Source organism: Leopardus geoffroyi, chromosome A1 (genome assembly GCF_018350155.1).
Source record: "Leopardus geoffroyi isolate Oge1 chromosome A1, O.geoffroyi_Oge1_pat1.0, whole genome shotgun sequence".
In the NCBI taxonomy this organism is placed as follows: Eukaryota; Metazoa; Chordata; class Mammalia; order Carnivora; family Felidae; genus Leopardus; species Leopardus geoffroyi.
The window spans coordinates 178,284,843-178,304,673 of record NC_059326.1 but is presented as its reverse complement, the minus strand read 5'-3'; the positions used below and the strand labels follow the sequence as shown (position 1 = coordinate 178,304,673).

At 40.0% G+C, this 19,831-nt stretch overlaps 1 protein-coding gene and 1 long non-coding RNA gene across 12 annotated transcripts in view; both read left to right on the top strand.

The window, feature by feature from the left end:
* LOC123610759 (gamma-aminobutyric acid type A receptor subunit pi) overlaps positions 1–19,422 on the top strand; it is a 35,926-nt gene extending 16,504 nt beyond the window's left edge. For 10 of the 11 annotated variants that reach the window (XM_045501770.1, XM_045501743.1, XM_045501735.1 and 7 more), the window contains 4 exons: positions 15–152; positions 862–1,014; positions 1,538–1,725; positions 3,439–5,527. In XM_045501770.1, coding sequence (XP_045357726.1) covers positions 15–152; positions 862–1,014; positions 1,538–1,725; positions 3,439–3,741 — 782 coding nt within the window. In that variant the 3' untranslated portion in view covers positions 3,742–5,527. Of the gene's footprint in view, positions 1–14; positions 153–861; positions 1,015–1,537; positions 1,726–3,438; positions 5,528–19,262 lie in introns of those variants that run through there. The other variant, XM_045501799.1, reaches the window with a different exon arrangement.
* LOC123610792 lies at positions 11,229–15,176 on the top strand. The gene is made up of 2 exons (XR_006718294.1): positions 11,229–13,818; positions 14,838–15,176. It is a non-coding gene; the product is annotated as an uncharacterized LOC123610792 (long non-coding RNA).
* Positions 19,423–19,831: the final 409 nt, after the last annotated feature.

Sequence of the window (19,831 nt, the reverse complement as noted above, 5' to 3'; positions counted from 1 at the left end):
GTTTGACTTACCAGGGGGTTATGATGGGAACGATGTGGAGTTCAGCTGGCTGAGAGGGAACGACTCGGTGCGTGGGCTGGAAAACCTGCGTCTTGCTCAGTACACCATACAACGGTATTTCACCTTAGTCACCAGATCACAGCAGGAAACAGGTAACTTGGGAGACACTTTGTACAAAAGCAAAATAACTGCGTTGCATTTTGAGTCAAAAATACAATTTCTTCTCTAGTTTATCTCTTTTTTTTTTTAACGTTTATTTATTATTTTTGAGACAAAGAGAGACAGAGCATGAATGGGGGAGGGGCAGAGAGAGAGGGAGACACAGAATCAGAAGCAGGCTCCAGGCTCTGAGCCATCAGCCCAGAGCCCAACGCGGGGCTCGAACTCACGGACCGCGAGATCGTGATCTGAGCTGAAGTCGGACGCTTAACCGACTGAGCCACCCAGGCGCCCCTAGTTTATCTCTTTGTGGCCAGGAACGCCTCCGCAGTGTGGTAGGGCCATAGGGTTTGGGCTGGGCACTAATACCTGCTTCATGTCCAGTATTGACATGGCCCCCAAAGGGCTCCCAGTCTAGTGAGGTAGATGTCAAGGAAGCCAGCAGGTATAATGCTACAGGAATACTATGATGGAGAAAGGCACAAGAAAAGGATCACGGGTGGGAGCACCAGTACCCCTATAAATCCCATTCTATGCAACAGCAATTTCTTTCATTGAAACTGTAATGACAGTTCATGCTTAATTAGGTTTTGGTGTATAACAAATAGCTTAATGTGAATATAGCTAAGTTAAACATCCCGAAGGGAAACCACTCTGCTATGTGAGCAGACATTATTTCCTATCTCTTATTTACCCTATCAGGAAATTATACACGACTGGTCTTGCAATTTGAGCTTCGGAGGAATGTCCTGTATTTTATTTTGGAAACCTATGTTCCTTCCACTTTCCTGGTGGTGTTATCCTGGGTTTCATTTTGGATTTCCCTTGATTCAGTTCCTGCAAGAACCTGTATCGGTAAGCAGCTCCAACAGGAGATTTCTAAGAACTGGCCTAACAGGTCCTTTTTGGTTTCTTTTCACCTTCTACCAGGTTTGGTTTTTTTTTTTCACTGATATTTACAGGGCAGTTCCAGGAGTTGGTTTCTTGAAAGATTCTTTCACAGAGAGAAAGAGAGAGACAGAGAGACAGAGACAGAAACAGAGACAGAGACAGAGAGTGAGGTACTACATTTTTAAACATGTTTTACAGTGATAAGGGAGAATTGTGATTGGATGTCTATTGCCAGCTATCTCACATACTGAACACCCCCCTCTAATGGGAAGACAGAAGATGCAACACTTAGAAAACCATATCACTCATATCCATTCAAAATGGACAAATCAACCCTGCTCTAGAAGACTGCAGATTTTTCAAAATGAGCTGTTCCATTTCTGAGTCCTGTCCCCCTTGCCAAGTTCTGAATGGTGATGGTCTGCCAGGTAAAGGTGAAAGGTTCACTGGCCACTGATGTGGGAACATTGCCTACCTGTTTTCCCAGGAGTGACCACCGTACTGTCAATGACAACACTGATGATTGGGTCCCGCACTTCTCTTCCTAACACCAACTGTTTCATAAAAGCCATCGATGTGTACCTGGGAATCTGCTTTAGCTTCGTGTTTGGGGCCCTATTGGAATACGCAGTTGCCCACTACAGCTCTTTACAGCAGATGGCAGCCAAAGACAGGGTAAGAATTTTGAGGGCCCTGTATATATGATTCATCACTTGCCATGTGCTGGTCTGTAGAGAGGACCCCGACTGGTTCCTATCCCCAGTGATTCTCATCCCTGTTCAGGTGGAGGCATCTGGAAGTCATGACACCTTTTGAAAAAGACTGCTCTTTTTGTCAAGTACAATGGGATATTAACATGTTTAATTTTCTAGCAGCAAATCACTGTTATCTGTATGCAACATGAAATCACAAGCATCCATGAAAAACCCAATATCAAACCAAATGTGATCAGCTGCTTACAAGTTTCATATTAATATGCAATTACTATTTAATTATTTTGTTACATTTTTATTTTCTTAAATTATACAAGTAATGGTTTACTGAAAATGTATGAAAAAAATTAAATTGTGGCAAATTTCTCAATTAGCCTATATTTCTGCTAACAGGGAAAGACTGCCATTATCTGAATTAGCAGTGAAACACTGTGGTCCAGCTCTCAGAATAATAACAATCATTATTATCAATTGAACATTTACATGTGCCAGACGGTCATAAGCCCTTTGCAAATATTAGATCATTTGAAATACTCCTAACAACCCAGAAAGGGTATCAGAAAGGAATCCGAACAGCCCAAAGACCCAGTTGCCTGCTCCCTTATGTTTGACTCATGAGCAACGTTTCACACAGTCGTATTACCCAAGTACCAAAGGCAAATGATTCTATGTGCCAGCCAAAGAAGAATATGGATTTCACTCATTTTGCTCTCTATAGGCTTCCTTAAGGGAACAATGGTTAATAACAACAACAACAACAAAAATCTGAATTTGGTAGATTGGCAAAAAGGGATATGGAGAATTACTAAGATCCTTCATGGAAGACACCAGAAAGCCCTTATTTGGCTGTGTGTATAAGAATAGCTTCACTACAAAGTAGTGGCTATGTGCTGAACATCTCATTTAGTCCACCCAACAGCCTATCAGATGGCCACCACCGTTATTCCAAATTTACTGTTGAGGAATCTGCTGCTCAGAGAAGTGAGATCTAAGACCTCACAGCTAGTCAGTAGCCTGGCCAAGGGTCCAAACTCCACTCTCTCTGACTTCACTACACTCCCCACATGCTATGCCGTTCCAGGCATGTTGGAGAATGACAATTCCCTGGAATTGTAGGCAGCATCACTATTTCTGTTTGTGTGGCAGAGACTTTTAGACACTGCTGATTTCTGTCATCTCTCATAATTAATCCCTCCTCACTGAGACAGAATGGGACTCATCAAACACCTACTAAATGCTTTACATAATTTATACCATCTTCCCATCCGTCTCATGAGGTAAATATTAATATTAATATCATCACCATTTTGTAGACAAGGAAACTGAGTTTTAAAGGGATTAAGGTGACTGAAATTTCATAGTAGCAAGAGGCAGAATGGAATTTGAACCCAGATCAGCTAACTTCAAAGGCTGAGCATTCAGCACATAGCTCTGCATATCAATAGAAGGCAATGGTTATTCTTCCCCTTATACAAGCTGAGGACCTAGGGAGAGGTGCCTATAAGCAGGATAACAGGACTGCCAAGTCCGGCTCACTAGCCAATTACTGAGGCACTCAATGCCACTTTCTATTAAACCTAATTATTCAATACTTAGGCTTCTAATTATATAAATACCTGCTTATTTATTTTGCTAAGTCGAATCTTTCAAGCTGACCGCGTTGTCTATGATCTAGGGGACGGCGAAGGAAGTGGAAGAAGTCAATATTACTAACATTATCAACAGCTCCATCTCCAGCTTTAAACGGAAGATCAGCTTTGCCAGCATTGAAATTTCCGGTGATAATGTTGACTATAGTGACTTGACCATGAAAACCAGTGACAAGTTCAAGTTTGTCTTCCGAGATAAGATGGGCAGGATTGTTGATTATTTCACAATTCAAAACCCCAGTAATGTTGATCGCTATTCCAAATTACTATTTCCTTTGATTTTTATGCTAGCCAATGTATTTTACTGGGCATACTACATGTATTTTTGAGAGTATGCTGAATTGTTTGCATGTCATGGTTCTTCAAAAGAACAAAGTAATGATGCAAGCAGTTTTCGAAGCCAAGTGTGCGTGCTAAACAAGTGAGTAGATAGCATCTGAGCATTTCTCCTCAAAGAATATTCCCCTTCCCATTATTTAAGCTGTGTAGAAGTCCTAGCATTACAGAGTCTTATAATAGAAATAACAAGTCATTCCTTTTTTATCTTTACCAAAGACATCCCCATGGAGCCTAAGATTACAAACCTACTCAGGGTTGACTATTTGCTCAGTGACTCCCTGGTCTGCATTTACCTCATATAAAAAAATGAGAAGGAAACTATTATATGTATTGAGTAACCCTCAAGTGCCAGGGGTTGTTTCTAAATTAATCACACGTGCTATTTACTAAATCTCTGCAGTGCTTATAAAATGTATTGTTACCTATTTAGGGAGTAACACTTTCTAGTTTTTGTTTTTGATTAAAATGAAATGTGGGCCTAAGTCAATTCACTGAAAGTCACTGCACTAACTCAATACCAAGATGAGTCTTTAATACAGTATTTCATACTACAGCAGAATAGTCCCCAAACTCCAATAAGTTCTATGACTAAAAAATCACATGTAAATGAAGAAAACATTAATAGATCAACAATCTCAAATGCAAATTTGTTTCTAAGATATAATGGATTCCCCTGAATCCAAACTGAAAGGGCTCTGGGGCTTTACTCTCCCATTTGATATGTCTTATCATTTTTCTATTATACACACACCAGTCCTCAACAATGCTGAAGCCCTTTCCCCACATCAGGGATAGAAATGGAAGATTGTTTAAAAAACTTATTCTAAGGAGTCTTACTAAGAGCTGCGGCCAACAATACATGTAGAATTGAGTCCATTTCTATCTGCTACTCTGACACTGAGCACCACGTTCCAAGCAGCAGATCTCCTGCATCCTTCCAAGAGGAGCTCTTAACCCTATACTCTAATGACTAGGAGGGATGCTTATCAGATAATGAGCTGCATTACCAAGAAACAAGTGGCTTACAACAAGCTTGGTCTTGCTCAGAACCCCAATCCTTCTAGCTGGACTACTCTGAGTAGCTTTTCCTGCATGAGTAGGAGAATGTTGGCCTAGAGTCCTGAACTTTTTGAGTAACAATGGGACTTGTTCCAGAATATACGTGCAGGCTGCAGATGAGCTATCTTTTCCCAGTCCAGCCACTCTCACTCTGACACAAGAAGCACATTATGTGCATCCTTGCTCCTTGGTCAAGTTCAGCCAACAGCATTATAAGTGGAGACTTGTCAGTGTGCCATGAGGGAGGCGCCAAGATGGTGGAACAGCACGGAAAGTTTTTTTGCATTGCTCACCCCTGAGATGTCAGTTCAGCCTCAACCTGCATAAAAAGAATCCTGCCATCTTTAATTCTCTAACTTCTTTTGTTATGCCTTTACCTTTTCTTTCAGAAAATGTATGCCTTTACCTTTTCTTTCAGAAAGAAACCATGGCTTCTCTCTTCTATAACCTCCTGTACCATAGGCTCTCATTCTTTTTCTCTTTTTGATAATTCTCACAATTCAGTGTCTAGTGAGCTTTTAACATAATGTTCTAATGCAAAGGAATTAAACGAGGTGGAACGTGGTTGTATGGTCCAATCATATTTGTGATTTAAAAAAATAAAAGTTTAAAAGGAAATATCTGCTCTGAAACTCTGTTCAGGCATTATATATATTTTTAAAAAGCTGTACAGTGTGCAACTGTGAAATAAACATACCATATTAACTACCCACCAAATCAAGTGGTCATTTGTAGAATAAGTATTGTAAAATCCCCTTTGGAAAAGGTATACATCATAGCGCAAATTCAGTGGGCTCGCACTCTTAACATCTTCATGTTCCTCCCACTGCAGACAGCACACAGATACATTCGCACATGCATATACACACACACATACACATACCCCTACTACTTCCTACCAAGGAAGATAAACAGTGGGGGCACAGTGGCTATTTCTTTGAGATCGCTCCACCACAACACTTGCCTTATAGTTAAATAGCTGAGCCTGGTGATACTGAAAGATTCAATTCTCAGAAAATGCCAGATTCCCTTCCAAGCCTTCTTCATGGCTTTGGAATTCACTTTTCCTTTTCTGTTGAATAGTATCTTTAAAGTTTGAGAATATATTTGGGGGAAAATTCTTGAATTGTGTACCACTCTGAAACTTAGGTAGGCTACAGCATCAGAGTTCTCATTAAAAAAACTCCTAAAATTTTAGATCTGCTCCATGTATCCTACCTACCCAGATCACTCCCAAGACCCACTTTATTCAAAACATTTCTTGGCTGAAAATACCAAGACTAACCATATCAAATTTTCAAATACATGAAACTATGTAAGGATGAGAAAATTCTAAGTCATGGAAATATGGTTTTTAATTACCTTGATGTGGGGAATATCAATATTCTCAATATATAAAATATATATATGTTAGTATATGGTATTCAATAGCAAATGACAGAAGGTTAATTTCCAATGAAAGACAAGGAGAGATGGAGAAATGAGCATAGCACAAAAGAGCTGGAGATTACAACAGAGTACAAGCTGACAACGATTAGACAATACAGGGGGGTACCATTAGGAGAAAAAGTATAGTAGGGCTTTTGGTGCCAGGAATGTTTAGGGACAACCTATAGTTAGGGACAGTTAGACAACCAGGATTGAGATGTGGTCCTTCCTCCATGCTTTACATCATATTAATGCTCTTACAGAGCATTTCTCTCAGCTGCTGGCCCACAACTAATTTTCATCAGTCCATAATTCATTACTGCCAACGATCCTTGCTTCTTAGTATACATTTTTTAAGTTGAGTCATACAGGGAATTATATGCCATTATATGGTCACTGTACTTTATGTGTTGTACCAATGACTTTAAAGAAGGAGAGAACATTTGAACACGTTTCATGTTTTTTTTGAATAATTTAGAAATATATAATATACATAATTTCCAATAACTTTTGTAGAAAATTTATGTGTATGTGTATATATATGTATATGTACCTATATGTACATGTACATGTGTATGTATATGATGGCCAAATTTTGGCCATCATACCTTTACAAAGGTTGTAGAGAAATGGAAAAAGTCAAAGAAAAATGGCAGAAGTGATTAAAATCACAAAAAAACAGGTCCAAGAAGAAAGAGCTTTTGCATCTTGAAAAGCAATGCTGGGGGCACCTGGATGGCTCAGTTGGTTAAGCGTCCGACTTTGGCTCAGGTCATGATCTCACAGCTCGTGGGTTCAAGCTTTGGGCTCTGTGCTGACAACTTGCTCAGAGCCCGAAGTCTGCTTTGGATTCTGTGTCTCCTTCTCTCTCTACCCCTCCCCCACTCACTCTCTATCTCTCTCTGTCTCTCAAAAATAAATAAATTAAAAAAAATTTTTTTTTTTAAAGAAAAGCAATGATGGGGCACCTGGGTGGCGCAGTCGGTTAAGCGTCCGACTTCAGCCAGGTCACGATCTCGCGGTCCGTGAGTTCGAGCCCCGCATCGGGCTCTGGGCTGATGGCTCAGAGCCTGGAGCCTGTTTCCGATTCTGTGTCTCCCTCTCTCTCTGCCCCTCCCCCGTTCATGCTCTGTCTCTCTCTGTCCCAAAAATAAATAAACGTTGAAAAAAAAATTTTTTTAAAAAAAAGAAAAGCAATGCTGAATAATGATTGTCATTATTAGGTTCAAAGGGGGCTTTGTACAAGGTACATGCTGTTCTACTATTCACCTTAATAAGAGAACTGAATAAAAAGTAAATAGAAATGAACTTAAAAGAAAGTCTAATTGTGTAGAAGGAAGAAAGTGTGCAAGTTAAATAATGAAATGCTCAGGTAAACTTCTAGTCTCCATCTGGAAGTTTCCCATGAGAATAAACAATCATCTCCTTTCTTTGAATTTTGCCATCAATGGGTCTGAAAGCAGACGGCTCTATTCTGCCAGGTAATCTTAGGAGGTTGTAGATGCAGGGAGATGCCTCTGGCCACAGAAAATTAAAATGTCATATCACGTATTACTAACAAAGAAACGTATGCCTAAGAATATTCCTGGGTGACCCACAAATATTCCTGGTGGCCCACGGGGCTGAGTTCCAAAATTACAGTTTCTTTTTGGAGATCTGCAGGGGGCAGGGGGGGAGCATATGACTCACAGCTTTCGGTGACTTGGATGTGAAAACGGCTTTTTGATTATCCAGTCTCATTACTTATATTGTATCTTTCCAAAAATTAAAGAAACAGTCCCATTTGGAAAAGTGGAAAGGGGGGTGGAACAGAAAAGGTGAGTGAGCGCCTAGGTGCATGTTGATCCATTGTCTCTGTGTTCTATCTCTTCTTCTCTAAGCCAGACTAGAGCCAAGAGCCAAGTGGACTTGGAGAGTCCAGTGGTTCATATCCTACATATGGCCTGCTTCCCATGGCATGAATTTTATTAAAATCCTTAAGGAATAGGATTTCATACTTCATCACCTGGATCTCCATTTTCATCTGGAAGTTACTCCTCCTACTCAATACAGAAACTTGGCTAACAGGGGCACCTGGGTGGCACAGTTTGTTAAGCATCTGACTCTTGATCTCAGCTCAGGTCACGGTCTCACAGTTTGTGAGTTCGAGCCCCACATCTAGCATCTGCACTGATGGCACTGAGCTTGCTTGGGATTCTGTCTCTCCTTCTCTCTGCCCCTCCCCCCACTTGTGCTCTCTCTCAAAATAAATAAACGAACTTAAAAAAAGAAAGAAAGAAAGAAAGAAAGAAAGAAAGAAAGAAAGAAAGAAAGAAAGAAAGAAACTTGGCTAACATATTGTATAGGAAAGGTTAACATACCAGAGCTGAGACTGTTATCTTTAAAAAGGTCTTTTTGCAAGGTTGGTCCTTAGCTGGCATATGGGAATTTGGATTTGGGGAGAGTTCCCATTTTTCTCTGATTGGTAATGGTGGCTCACTGTGCCTAAACTGTACAAACCATGTGGTTTATGCTGAACCCCTGCTTCCCTTCTGGAAGTTTGGAATTTTGTATCATGCTAAGCAGAGGTTGCCAATGTCCCCAATAAAAATCTTGGACACTGAGTCTCTAATGAGCTTTTTGGTAGAGAACATTCCATACATTTGCCACAATTCCATGCCAGAGGAATTGGGTACATCCTGGGTGACTACATAGGGAGAAGTCTCTTAGAAGCTCATGCCTGATTTTTCTTAGATTTTGCCCCATGCACATTTTCCCTTTGCTGATTATAATAAATCCCAGCTATGAGTAGTCCCATAAGTCCTAGAGAATCAGTGAATCTGTGTTTGGTCTTGGGGGGACTCCTGACACACATGCTTTGGAACCTGGCTGAGTAGAAGATTCACCAGTGGAACTTTATAGACGACAGATTTCAGAATCACCCCAGACCTATTGACTCAAGATCTGTATTTTTCAAAGCTCTCCAGATGTTTTTGATACAAAATCAGAAGGGAAGACAGATGCCAAATGCCTTGGTGGAAAAGACAACAGCTGCATGAAAGCTATATTTTCTAGGAAAAAAAAGAAGTAATACAGTGTGCCTGCCACATGGAAGGAAAGAGTCCAACTCACTATGATGACTGTAAATGAATATTCTACACAGCAGATAGAGAGCAAAATTTTTCCATGACACTTCTATGTTAGAGCCAAGAAGGAACAGGACAGCTTCCATTTTTGACATGGCCACAACACGGCAAAGAGGCACCCAATGATAAGTATGTGGTTGAAGGTGGGTGGGGATACAGAATTTCTTCACTGCAACTCGCACTTTTCAAGACAGTAAACCTTAACACTCATGCAAATGAACTAAAACTCTTCATAGGAAAGTAAAAACTTAGACTACATGCAACCAAACAGCAGGCAGGGGCAGCTGGCTTGAATGACACCCTGTAGGTAGCTATCAGGGAGGTTAGGGGTGTTACCCCAAATTTTCACTAAGAACTCTCAGAGTGACAAAGAGAGAGGACTTGACTAAGAAGCAGGAGATCATCAAAGCTGTGACATAAAACGGCATCTGCAAACTCAATTTCCTTTCTCATTCTTGGGCCTCTTTCAGTCTGGCCTGCCATCTTATTCTTCATCTACACCAAAGGCCTTCCAAGTGTAGCCAGAATCTGAATTACATTGTGATTATCTCATGGATGAAGATACTTGTTTAATTTCCAAATTTTAGAAGCAGTCTTGAAGCTGGCTCTTCAGGTTGAATACTTTTATGGGCATATTTAACAAATGAAAAAATGTGGATATGTCCTCATAATATACAGAAGTGGGGCATGACTGATGAATAAATGGTTGATCTCAACAAGAGATTTCTTTTTAGGGGGAGTAGGCAAATACATCCCTGATGGATTTGCATTTCAATAACAAGTTATTGAACCAATTCACCAAGATATATCTTGAAGAATCAAAATGCTTTCACTCATAAATCAAACTGTATCTATGGAACCAAAGGAAATGGGAGAGGATGACAGTGGAAAGTGATAACCACAAATATCACTAATAAAAGTTAGACTAAGATGCCGTGGCATTTAAAGCCACAAACCTTAGAATGTAATAATAAAGTGAATTTTCAGAATGTAAAGTAATCTCAGGAGAAATTATCCATTTAAAAGAATATGAGATGTACCTTTTCTGGGTCTGTGTATTTCTTAAATCATAACAAAACATTCTAATCTGTTTCACAGAGGGAATCAAAAGCAAATTCTCAACAAGGGAAATAGCACTGTGTCTTATCTACTCTGATAGTACTTTAAATAACTTATTCAGTTATCTTTTTCCACAAAGAATCCAACTGCATACCCTTTCACACATATCCCAAAAGACTAATCCAGTTTAATTTAGCGTAGGAGCCCAGGAATGAGAGTCAAGAGATCTGGGCTCTGTCATTATTAACTTAATCTCTATTTGCCTAAGTTACCAATATGTTAAATAAAACAAAAATATTTGTCCTTTCTACTTCACAGGTTTGTGATAGGGTTAAACATGAGATTATAAATGTAAAAGTATTTTGGAAATGTGTAATAGAAGCAGGTCCTAATTAATTTGATACACGATTGCACACATACTATCTATCCCTAGAAAATTAGAACTGGGATGTAGCTGGAACATCATGATGTCCAAACAGCTTACATGACATATTAGTGGATAAGGGTCAAGGTCATGACAGGGTGTATCCGAGATCAAACATGGGACATGGCCAGAACTAGAAGCCGTGTCTTGTAAGTGCAGCCTTCTTTTTGCTGATTCCATTATCTTCTTGAGGTACCTGGGTGGCTCAGTCAGTTGAGTGTATGACTTTGACTCTTCATGATTTCATGCTCATGAGTTGGAGCCCCACGTCGGCCTCTGTGCTGAGAGCGCAGAGCCTGGAGCCAGCTTTGGATTCTGTGTGTGTCTCTCTCTCTGCCTCTCTCCTGCTCATGCTTTCTCTCTCTCCCTCAAAAATAAACAAACACTAAAACAATTTTTAAAATTTTTTAAATAAAAAAAAATCTTCTCAAATGATTCTGTGCACACAGTTTCATGCTCTGTCTGTGCAGAAGCAGCACTGAAAGATTACAACATCTCTAACAAAAAGTTACAAAACCTCATCAAGATTTAATGGCATTATCTGTGGCCGAAGTCTTGAAGATCTCTTTCAACTTGCCAGGACTCTTCCACTCCCAGAAATTTGACGCAGAGGTATCACTAGAATCTTTGCTACCCAGTCAGATCATTTTTTCCCCAAGAAGGACTTTGGAAATAATGTTTTTAGCTTATAGGACCCAGCTTTCACCCCTTCCTTCTAAAAGCCCCTGCAGAAGAGATCACAAAAACTGATATCCTGCCCAGAAGATGCACTGCTGACCTGGCTAGCTGCTCCTGGAATGCAGTTAGCAAGAAAATCCTATTTCATTTCTGTAAAGGTGAAAGATCTCGGATCATGAATCCTCTCTGCACTGTGAATTGTTTTACAAATGCATTTGTATGTATAAGCAATGCCTTCCATTGCAATGAATCTTTTGCATTTTTAAAGGTAAGGTGTATGTTCTGACACTATAAATGGTAGTAAAGGTATTTCAAATTATCTACCATTTGCTTACTGTATTAACCAAGAGAGTACATAAAGGGCAATAAAGTTATATCTTTATCAGAAAAGCATACAGTGCTTTGGTAAGCACTGTGCTATCGCAGCCCTGTTGTCTGTTCAAAGTTTTATAATGTTTTCCAAATAGAACATAGGTATAAAATAACTTTTATTCAGTCTTCTGAGGGGGGAATATTAAGAATAATCATCACAATGTAATCCATCAGGGGTTTTCTCATTTTGCTTCCTCCCAGGTATTTTAGATAGACTTGCCATTACGAGTCCCATAAAAGGATAGGAGTCCATGGTGTGTAAATGCAAGTCAATAGGTATAATTTATTGTGTCATCATTTACTAAGCATTTAACCCTACTCTGGCTCTCATCCTGCCAATAATCCTGTAAGATAAATCCTATTAACCCATTTTGCAGGTAAGAAAAACAATGATTAATGAGATTGACTGGCTGGCTCAAGGTTCTACAGTTGGTCAGTGGCAGATCTAAGGTTTGAACCCAGGTCTATTTGGTCTCAAGACCCATGCTTCATCCACTAAACTATATTTCCTTCCTCTTATAGCAAGTTGTTAGAAGTCTCCAGGATCTGGATATGAGTTAGACTATAATAGGGATGAAACAAATGAAAATGATAATGAGAACATTTCTCCTTCACCTTCCTACTTTAGAAATATCCACGGAACTTTCCATCTCCAAAGGCAGTAACTCACAAGAGTGATGGGAAGAAGCAAACAGACTCTGTGGAAAATCCAAGCAGTACCCAGGAGAGGTTAGCAGCTGTGGCCTTGACCTGAGTCAGCTTGGGTTTGAGCCCTGGCTCTGCCTGTTCCTAGTTAGTTGTTTGACCCCGTTTAACCTCCTTGAGTCTTATTTCCCTCTCTGTAAAACAGGAAAAACATCCTCTTAGGCTTGAATAATATGAAATGTATGATATACTTAACACAGCACCTAGCAGATTGTTGCATGCTCCATAAATGCTATCTATTTTTTATTGGAACTTTTGCTGTTAGGTTGCTGTATAAAAGATAAAGGCACATTATTAGTTTAAAAAAACAACAACTCACAGTTTCTGGTTTAACTGGTTTCTGTTGGCACCTAATAGCTTTACACATCTTGATTTAAGAGAGGCTAAAAAACAAAGAATGGATGTCAATGGATGTTTCTACTGTCAAGAACAGATGCTCTTGTTTGGGCTCAGCTAACACTGAAGTCTAGTCGGCAGCCCCACATAGAACCCATTTGATTTCTCCTGCCGGTGTAAGTAGGAAATTGATGCTGCTGAGAGTGTGAAATTTGAGTCTTTAGAATTTGTAATTAATATGTCAGTCCCTGACATGCACATCCTATCCTTTCTTATTTCTTATGTAAGTTTTGGTTCTCATTCCCACCATTCCCAAACTCTTACTTAAAAAAATAATAAAGTTATACATAGGGATTCCTGAAAATAAAGTAGCAGCCTGGTTACATGCAGAGCTGAAATGAGGACCATCTCTTGATAGGTCTCTTGTCCAAGGAAACCTTTTCTATTAGATCTTAGTCTTTTCGCTTATGGCTTTAATCTAACCAAAAATGTAGATGTCCCTCTGGAAAGGTAACACCTTAAAACATTTACCCAGAATCCTTTTTGTGAGTAAAATATATTAGAGTATCTCATGGATACTCTGTGGAACACACTTTGGGAAATGCTGAATTAGACTCCTTAGTAGCAAAATAGCAAGAAACAAAATTGGGACTGGATATTTTTCAATATTATAGGTATTGAAGAAATACTGATGATAATAAGAAAGTAACTCTTTATTAAAATGTGGTTAGTGAGACATACATGGAAAAAAGATGTACCCTTAAACTTTTAGATCCCAACATTGTACCTGGACCAGGAAAAGAGATACCGGGAGCATCTGAGAACGGAGTCTGCAGCTGTTGCCAGATGCAGCTTGAAGAAGAGTTCAGGTACAGGAAAAGGTAGACCTTCCCACTTAAAGTTTTGTGCTTTGAAAAGAAGAAGAGTGTGCATGGTGATATGCAGTTAGGAACCAGACTCTACCCCTTTTCTCCTCTACCCCTCCTCTACCCGCCCCACCCCCACCCCCACCCAGAGACTTCAGCAGATGTATTCATTTGCTTAGGGCTGCCATAACAAAGTGCCACAGACTGGGGAGCTTACACAACAACATTTCTTTTCTCACAGTTCTGGAGGTTAGAAGCCCAAGATCGAGGTGATCTCAGGGTTGGCTTCTTCTGAGGCCTGTCTTCTCAGCTTTCAGGTGGTGTCTTCTCCCTGAGTCCCCATGTGGTCTTCCCTCTGTATGTGTCTGTGTTCATCTCCTCTTCTTGTAAGGACACCAGCCATATTGGATTGGGGGCCACCCAGATGCCCTCATTTTAACTTCATCATCTCTTTAAAGTAACTGTATCCACTCTGAGGTACTGGGGATTAGGACCTCAACATATGAATTTAGGGCAGAGACACAATTCATCCCATAACACAGGCATAACTCCTCTCACTGGCCCCTTAAAGACTCTTTAAAGATGGATGCCGGGTTACTATGTGCCCTGCTCAATTGCCTGCAGTACAAATACAAAAAAGAAAACTGTTTAAGCTCTCTGCTAAATTATCTATCACTCCTGTTTCTTACTCAATTTTTCTCCAACTATTTTAGCTCTTACTCTGTCTCCCTCGAGCCAAGAGAGCCTCTGTGACGCGGGCCCTTTTGTACCCTCCAGTGTCCCTTTGCATAGAGCTGTAAAGACATGCTGTTAACTGGCTGATCCCCAGAGCCCACCCTTAAAGAGTTTTTGTACCACCCTACCCACTCATCTTTGCCAGACCTGATAGCTTCCTCAGCTGCCAAGGATCTCCAATCACATCACAAAAATTTAAAACCCACAGACTCTGGAAGAGATGCCTCGGTGGTGTTAAAATGAAGGTAGCATTCTTTCCCACCAGGGAAAACACTCATGATTTGTTGATTTGTTGACAGTTTGCAGGTCTGGGAAGAGTACTAAGTCAGCAGAGGGCTCAATACCTAACACAGGAAAGACCATTGTCCTGCAATAGTGAAGAATGGACTTCACCAGTTCACCTCAGAGCTGGGACCTGGCTGGAGGGCATGGCAAAGTGTTGGGTTTCTGTAATGGAAGGCAGACTTTTTTTTTTTTTTCGTTTTAATTACCCTGTTATGTGATAGAAGTCATAAGGTAAAAGAAAAGTATGGAAAGCTGATTTCTTTAATATATGACCTTCTGATAGCCTATATGTTTTAGGGACAAACTTCCTAATGAGACTTTTTATAATAAAGCTTTCATTGCTTTGAAAAATATTAACTTTTCCAGTTCTTCCGGGTAGATCAAACAGAGCCTGCAGTTATAGTTACAATATCCTAAAGATTTAGCTTCTCAGTAATAATGGGTAAGAGCCTTAGCATTGCCACAGGCCAAAACTATATTATTTGAAATGAAACCTCTCATAAATATCCAACTATGAAGTCACTATCTATCAACTGCTGTTATATAAACAGGACAGAGCTAAATCTCCCATCTGCCAATATCAGAGCTGCCACAAAGAATGATTTTGTGTCCAGATATCACAAATTAAACAGGCTCTTGCTCTGTCAGCCAATTCTAGGAAGCCAAGTTTGGTTTGGGTAGTCACCATGTAGTCCAAGAAAGGAGGTCTGGAAGGTCTGAATTCTTCTTTTTCTTTTGCCAAGAGCTTGGACCACCCTCAGGCTTAGGAGCTGTCTGCTGGGTAGTAGAAAAGATGTGACTGATTTTTTAGAAAGAACATTGTAGCTACCAGTGTCTTAACTCTTCTTTCTTAACTCTTCTTTTCTACAACTTTCTCCATACCTTTGTGACACAGTTAACCTTAGACTTCTGCCCTCACTCTGCTTTGAGCACCTATTTATCTAGTTTACCGCAGTCTTGTTCAGCACCAGAAATGCTAATGGAAGGTCTGTGGACCAAACTTTGAGAAACACTGCTCAAAACAATAAGAAGCCATCAATAGAATGTACTTCTGCATTAACCTTTTCACATCTTCTGTTCCAGGGCCTAGAACATGGCAGTCACATAATATACATGTGGTAATCTGAACTGAAGCCAAGATTCTTTTTTTCTAGCCTAATATTTCTTTGAGTCTAAGATTTTTAAGTAGGGAAGTAACATGATTTAGGTTTTAGAGAGTAAATAGGAGGAGCTTAGAAGCTGGAGAAAAGAAAATAGAGATCAGAGTTAAGGGGACCAATTGTGCCTCCTCTCATTAAAATTAAAGAACACATTATAATAATGGTATAATAATAATAACCAACATTGACATAATTCTTACGATATACAGGCCCTATCATAAAAGCTTTTCTTAAATTAACTCGTTAAATTCTCATAACAACCTAATAGGTAGGGACTATCATTATCCTCATTTGAAGACCCAGAAATGGAGATCCACAGAGAGTAAGGTGCTTACCCAGAGTGACATAGTTAATTAGTGTCACAGGTATGATTTCAACAGGCCATCTAGCTTCCAAGTTAAGCATGCAAATCACTTCTATATGCATTGTCTCAAGTAGTCCTTACTTCCCATCCACCCAGCCTCCCAGTAAGGCAGTGGCCAGTGTGCTGGCTTCTCCTGCTGGCCTGTCTTACCTAACTTCACTAGGTATGGCCTACACTTCCTTGCTTACCATGATCAAAACTTAATTGACCTTCTCTTATTCCCCAGGGCCCTGGGTCAATTTACTGATTGTAGTAGCTTACTATGTCATAAGTCATGCCAAGATGACTCATTATTCTTTCAACAAATATATATTGAGCACTCACTATGCGCTAGGCACTGCACTAGGTGCATACAAAGGATTTACAGTGAATGTACCATCAAAGAAATAGACATGTAAACAAATACAATAATTATAAATCCTGATTAGTGCCCTTAAGAAAATAAAAATGATTGCATCTAATGGGATAATGACCCAAAGAAATGCTTCTTTGGTGATGAGAATTTCAGATGCTATGACAAATCACATAGGAAATCACATATTTTGGGATACTGGTGGCCTTTCTATTGGGCCCTTAAATATACCAACTTCTTAGTAAAAAAAAAAAAAAAAAAAAAAAAGAAACTGTCTCCACCATCCTCCAGCCTAGAATCTTTTAGTGGTTCTTCTCAGCCTTCAGGATATAAAATTCAAACCCCTCGGTATGATTCACATGCCCTCCCAGGTTAGCCTTCTTCCCACCTTCCAGACTCAACATTATGTTAGTCCCTTCCCCACCCCTTTCACATTTAACTTCTACCATACTCAAGACTAATAATCACATAACGCCCTATATACCTAGGTTGCCTATCCTCCTTCCCCACACTTCACCTGAAGAGCCCCTATTTATCTTTCAACACTCAGACTAGAGTTACCTTTCAATAAGCCCTCTCCACCCAAAGCTGGGCTTAGTACTGCCCCTTGGGGATCCTTTAGTGTTCCAGGTTGAATTGTGTCCTCCACCCCCAATTTATATGTTGAAACTCCCAGTACTTCAAAATGGGATGGTGTTTGGGTATGGGAGTCTTTAAAGAGGTAATTAAGTTAAAATGAGGTCTTTTGCATGGGCCCTAGTCCAATAGAGCTGGTGTTCTTATAAGCAGAGGAGATTGGGACATAGATATACACACAGAGAAGGCTATGTGAAGACGCAGGGAGAAGGTGGCCCTCTGCAAGCCAAGGAGACAGGTCTCTCTCTCCTCGAGGTAACCAAGCCTGTGGTCACCTCCATCTTGGACTGCTAGTCTCCAGAACCACAAGAAAATAAGTTTCTCTTGTTTAAGCCATCCAGTCTATGGAAATTTGTTATGGCAGCTCTAGCAAACCAACAAACTTAGCATCCTGTCTAAACCATAGTGATACACCTGCTTCGTGGACCTAAGTCAAAAAAAACCTCATCTTTTTAAACTTTCACCCCCGCCAGTGTTGACCTCAGGGCTGGGCATGTGGTAACCTCTCAGTTAGTGTTTGCTGAGTGAGTGAAGGAATGAATGAACCGCTTATTTCACTTATGTGGAGGGCATATCAATGCAGCATTACTTCTGAACACTGGAGAGCAGTCTGGAATAGTGTAATCATCTGAGAGAAAGGTTGGCTCCCTCTCAGAGAGAATAAAGGGAACCAGCACTACAGTTCCCACTGCAGCAATCAGGATTTGGAAAAACAGAAGGTTACAGAGGCAACCCCTAAGGCACAGATCCATGGTATTTCCCAGGTCTTTCAAACACATTTAATTGTGCACATGGAAAAGAATGGCATCATTATTTAATCCAAAATACAATAACAACAATAGATTGCTCATGTAGGCACACAAGTCCCCTGCAGAGAATTTAATGTGTGTGTTGCCTTTACCCACATATACAGCCAAGGCAGTGGGAATGGGGGCCAGCCCATTCTTGTGGCCTGGGAAGAGAGAACATGGATGCCTATGGTTGTTATAACAGCAAAAGGGGGGAAAACAAAAGAAAGCCCAAGGGTAGAGCTACGACTTCACTTAAGACGAATGTATATCTTTATTTTTGTCCTCAGCAATAACCCAAAGAAATATCTGATGCTACTGAAAGACTGCTGTCATCCCTGGTAGATACTCATCAATTATTATTAAGTATTGCACGGTTCAGGTCAAGATATAATATGTCTGAGAAAAACCGTGGCACCTCCTTTTAATCTTGCGTAGAAAACAATTAAAGTATATAAAGCACATTATTAAAATATGTAAAATTTATAATTTAATTATAAGATTGCATAGCTTTATGATCTAATAGTTCTGCTGTATTTTGCATATTAGTGAACAATTGCTTTCTTAAAGCACACAGTAGAATCATTTACTTGATGCTGGAGAATAAGTTAATTATGGATTCCCTGTATATGACTAATGGATTTAATAATCACTTTACTGTAGAATTAACTTATACTTCCCTGTGCTTATAGCACTAATGATGATATTCATAAAAGTTATATTTTTTTAAAAATGTAAGATTGGCACAAAAAGAGTAACCCATGTACAACTTGGTTTTAGAGCCAGCAGTTCTAAATAGATAGTTCAGAGCCATCAAGGCCCTCTCCTTGCTCCATAATAAATCATACACACCCTCCTCCCCACCCCCACCCCCGCTACCAACCCTGCCTCCATTGGCTTTATTAAGGGAATTTATTTTATTTAAGGGAAGACGAAATGCTTGCCAGATACATTTAGTGAAGTTTCTGTTATTTTTTTTAACCTCAGTTGTAGGTCACAATGAGGATTATTCGCTTACACCTATTCCGTGGCACTCTGGGAAGCCCCATATGTACTAAGAGCACACTGGGTTGCCCAAGTCCCTCTTTTTGTCCTCAGCTACATTCTCTTGAAGCCACTCATTTTTCTCCTTCATCCAGAGCAAATAACATTGGTGGAAGAAGTAGCGGGAATGTAATTTGCTTAAGGAGGGAGTCCCCGGTGCTGCCTTTCTGAACTTACATCCATTCTTACCACCAGCACCACCACCATGATGACCATTATCATCATAACCACCATCATCATCACCACCATCACCTGGATTCTTCTTCCTCATGGAATTAAGCAATGGAAGATCTGGATTTTTATTTTCAGCTCTGCCAGTTTACCAGTGGGGATGACCTTGAGGGGGTCATGAGACCTCTTCAAACCTGTTTGCATAGTTCTAAGATGTGAAAACTGACTCTGAATGCACTTTGTCACTGTCAAGTCCTAAATACAATCAGTGTATTATTTTAATGACCCTCCAACCCAGATGTGCATCACCCCCTCCTCCATGAATTATTCTGCCAATTCTGGCATGGAGATTAAATATTCTGGAAAAGAAAGAGCTACAGCTTACACTCTGTATTACTGCACGGAGTTGTTCACAAAGTATGTGCTCACTAAATATCTATTGATGAATTGATCTGAAAGAGTATAAATCTTAAGGACCGGAGGGATTATAATT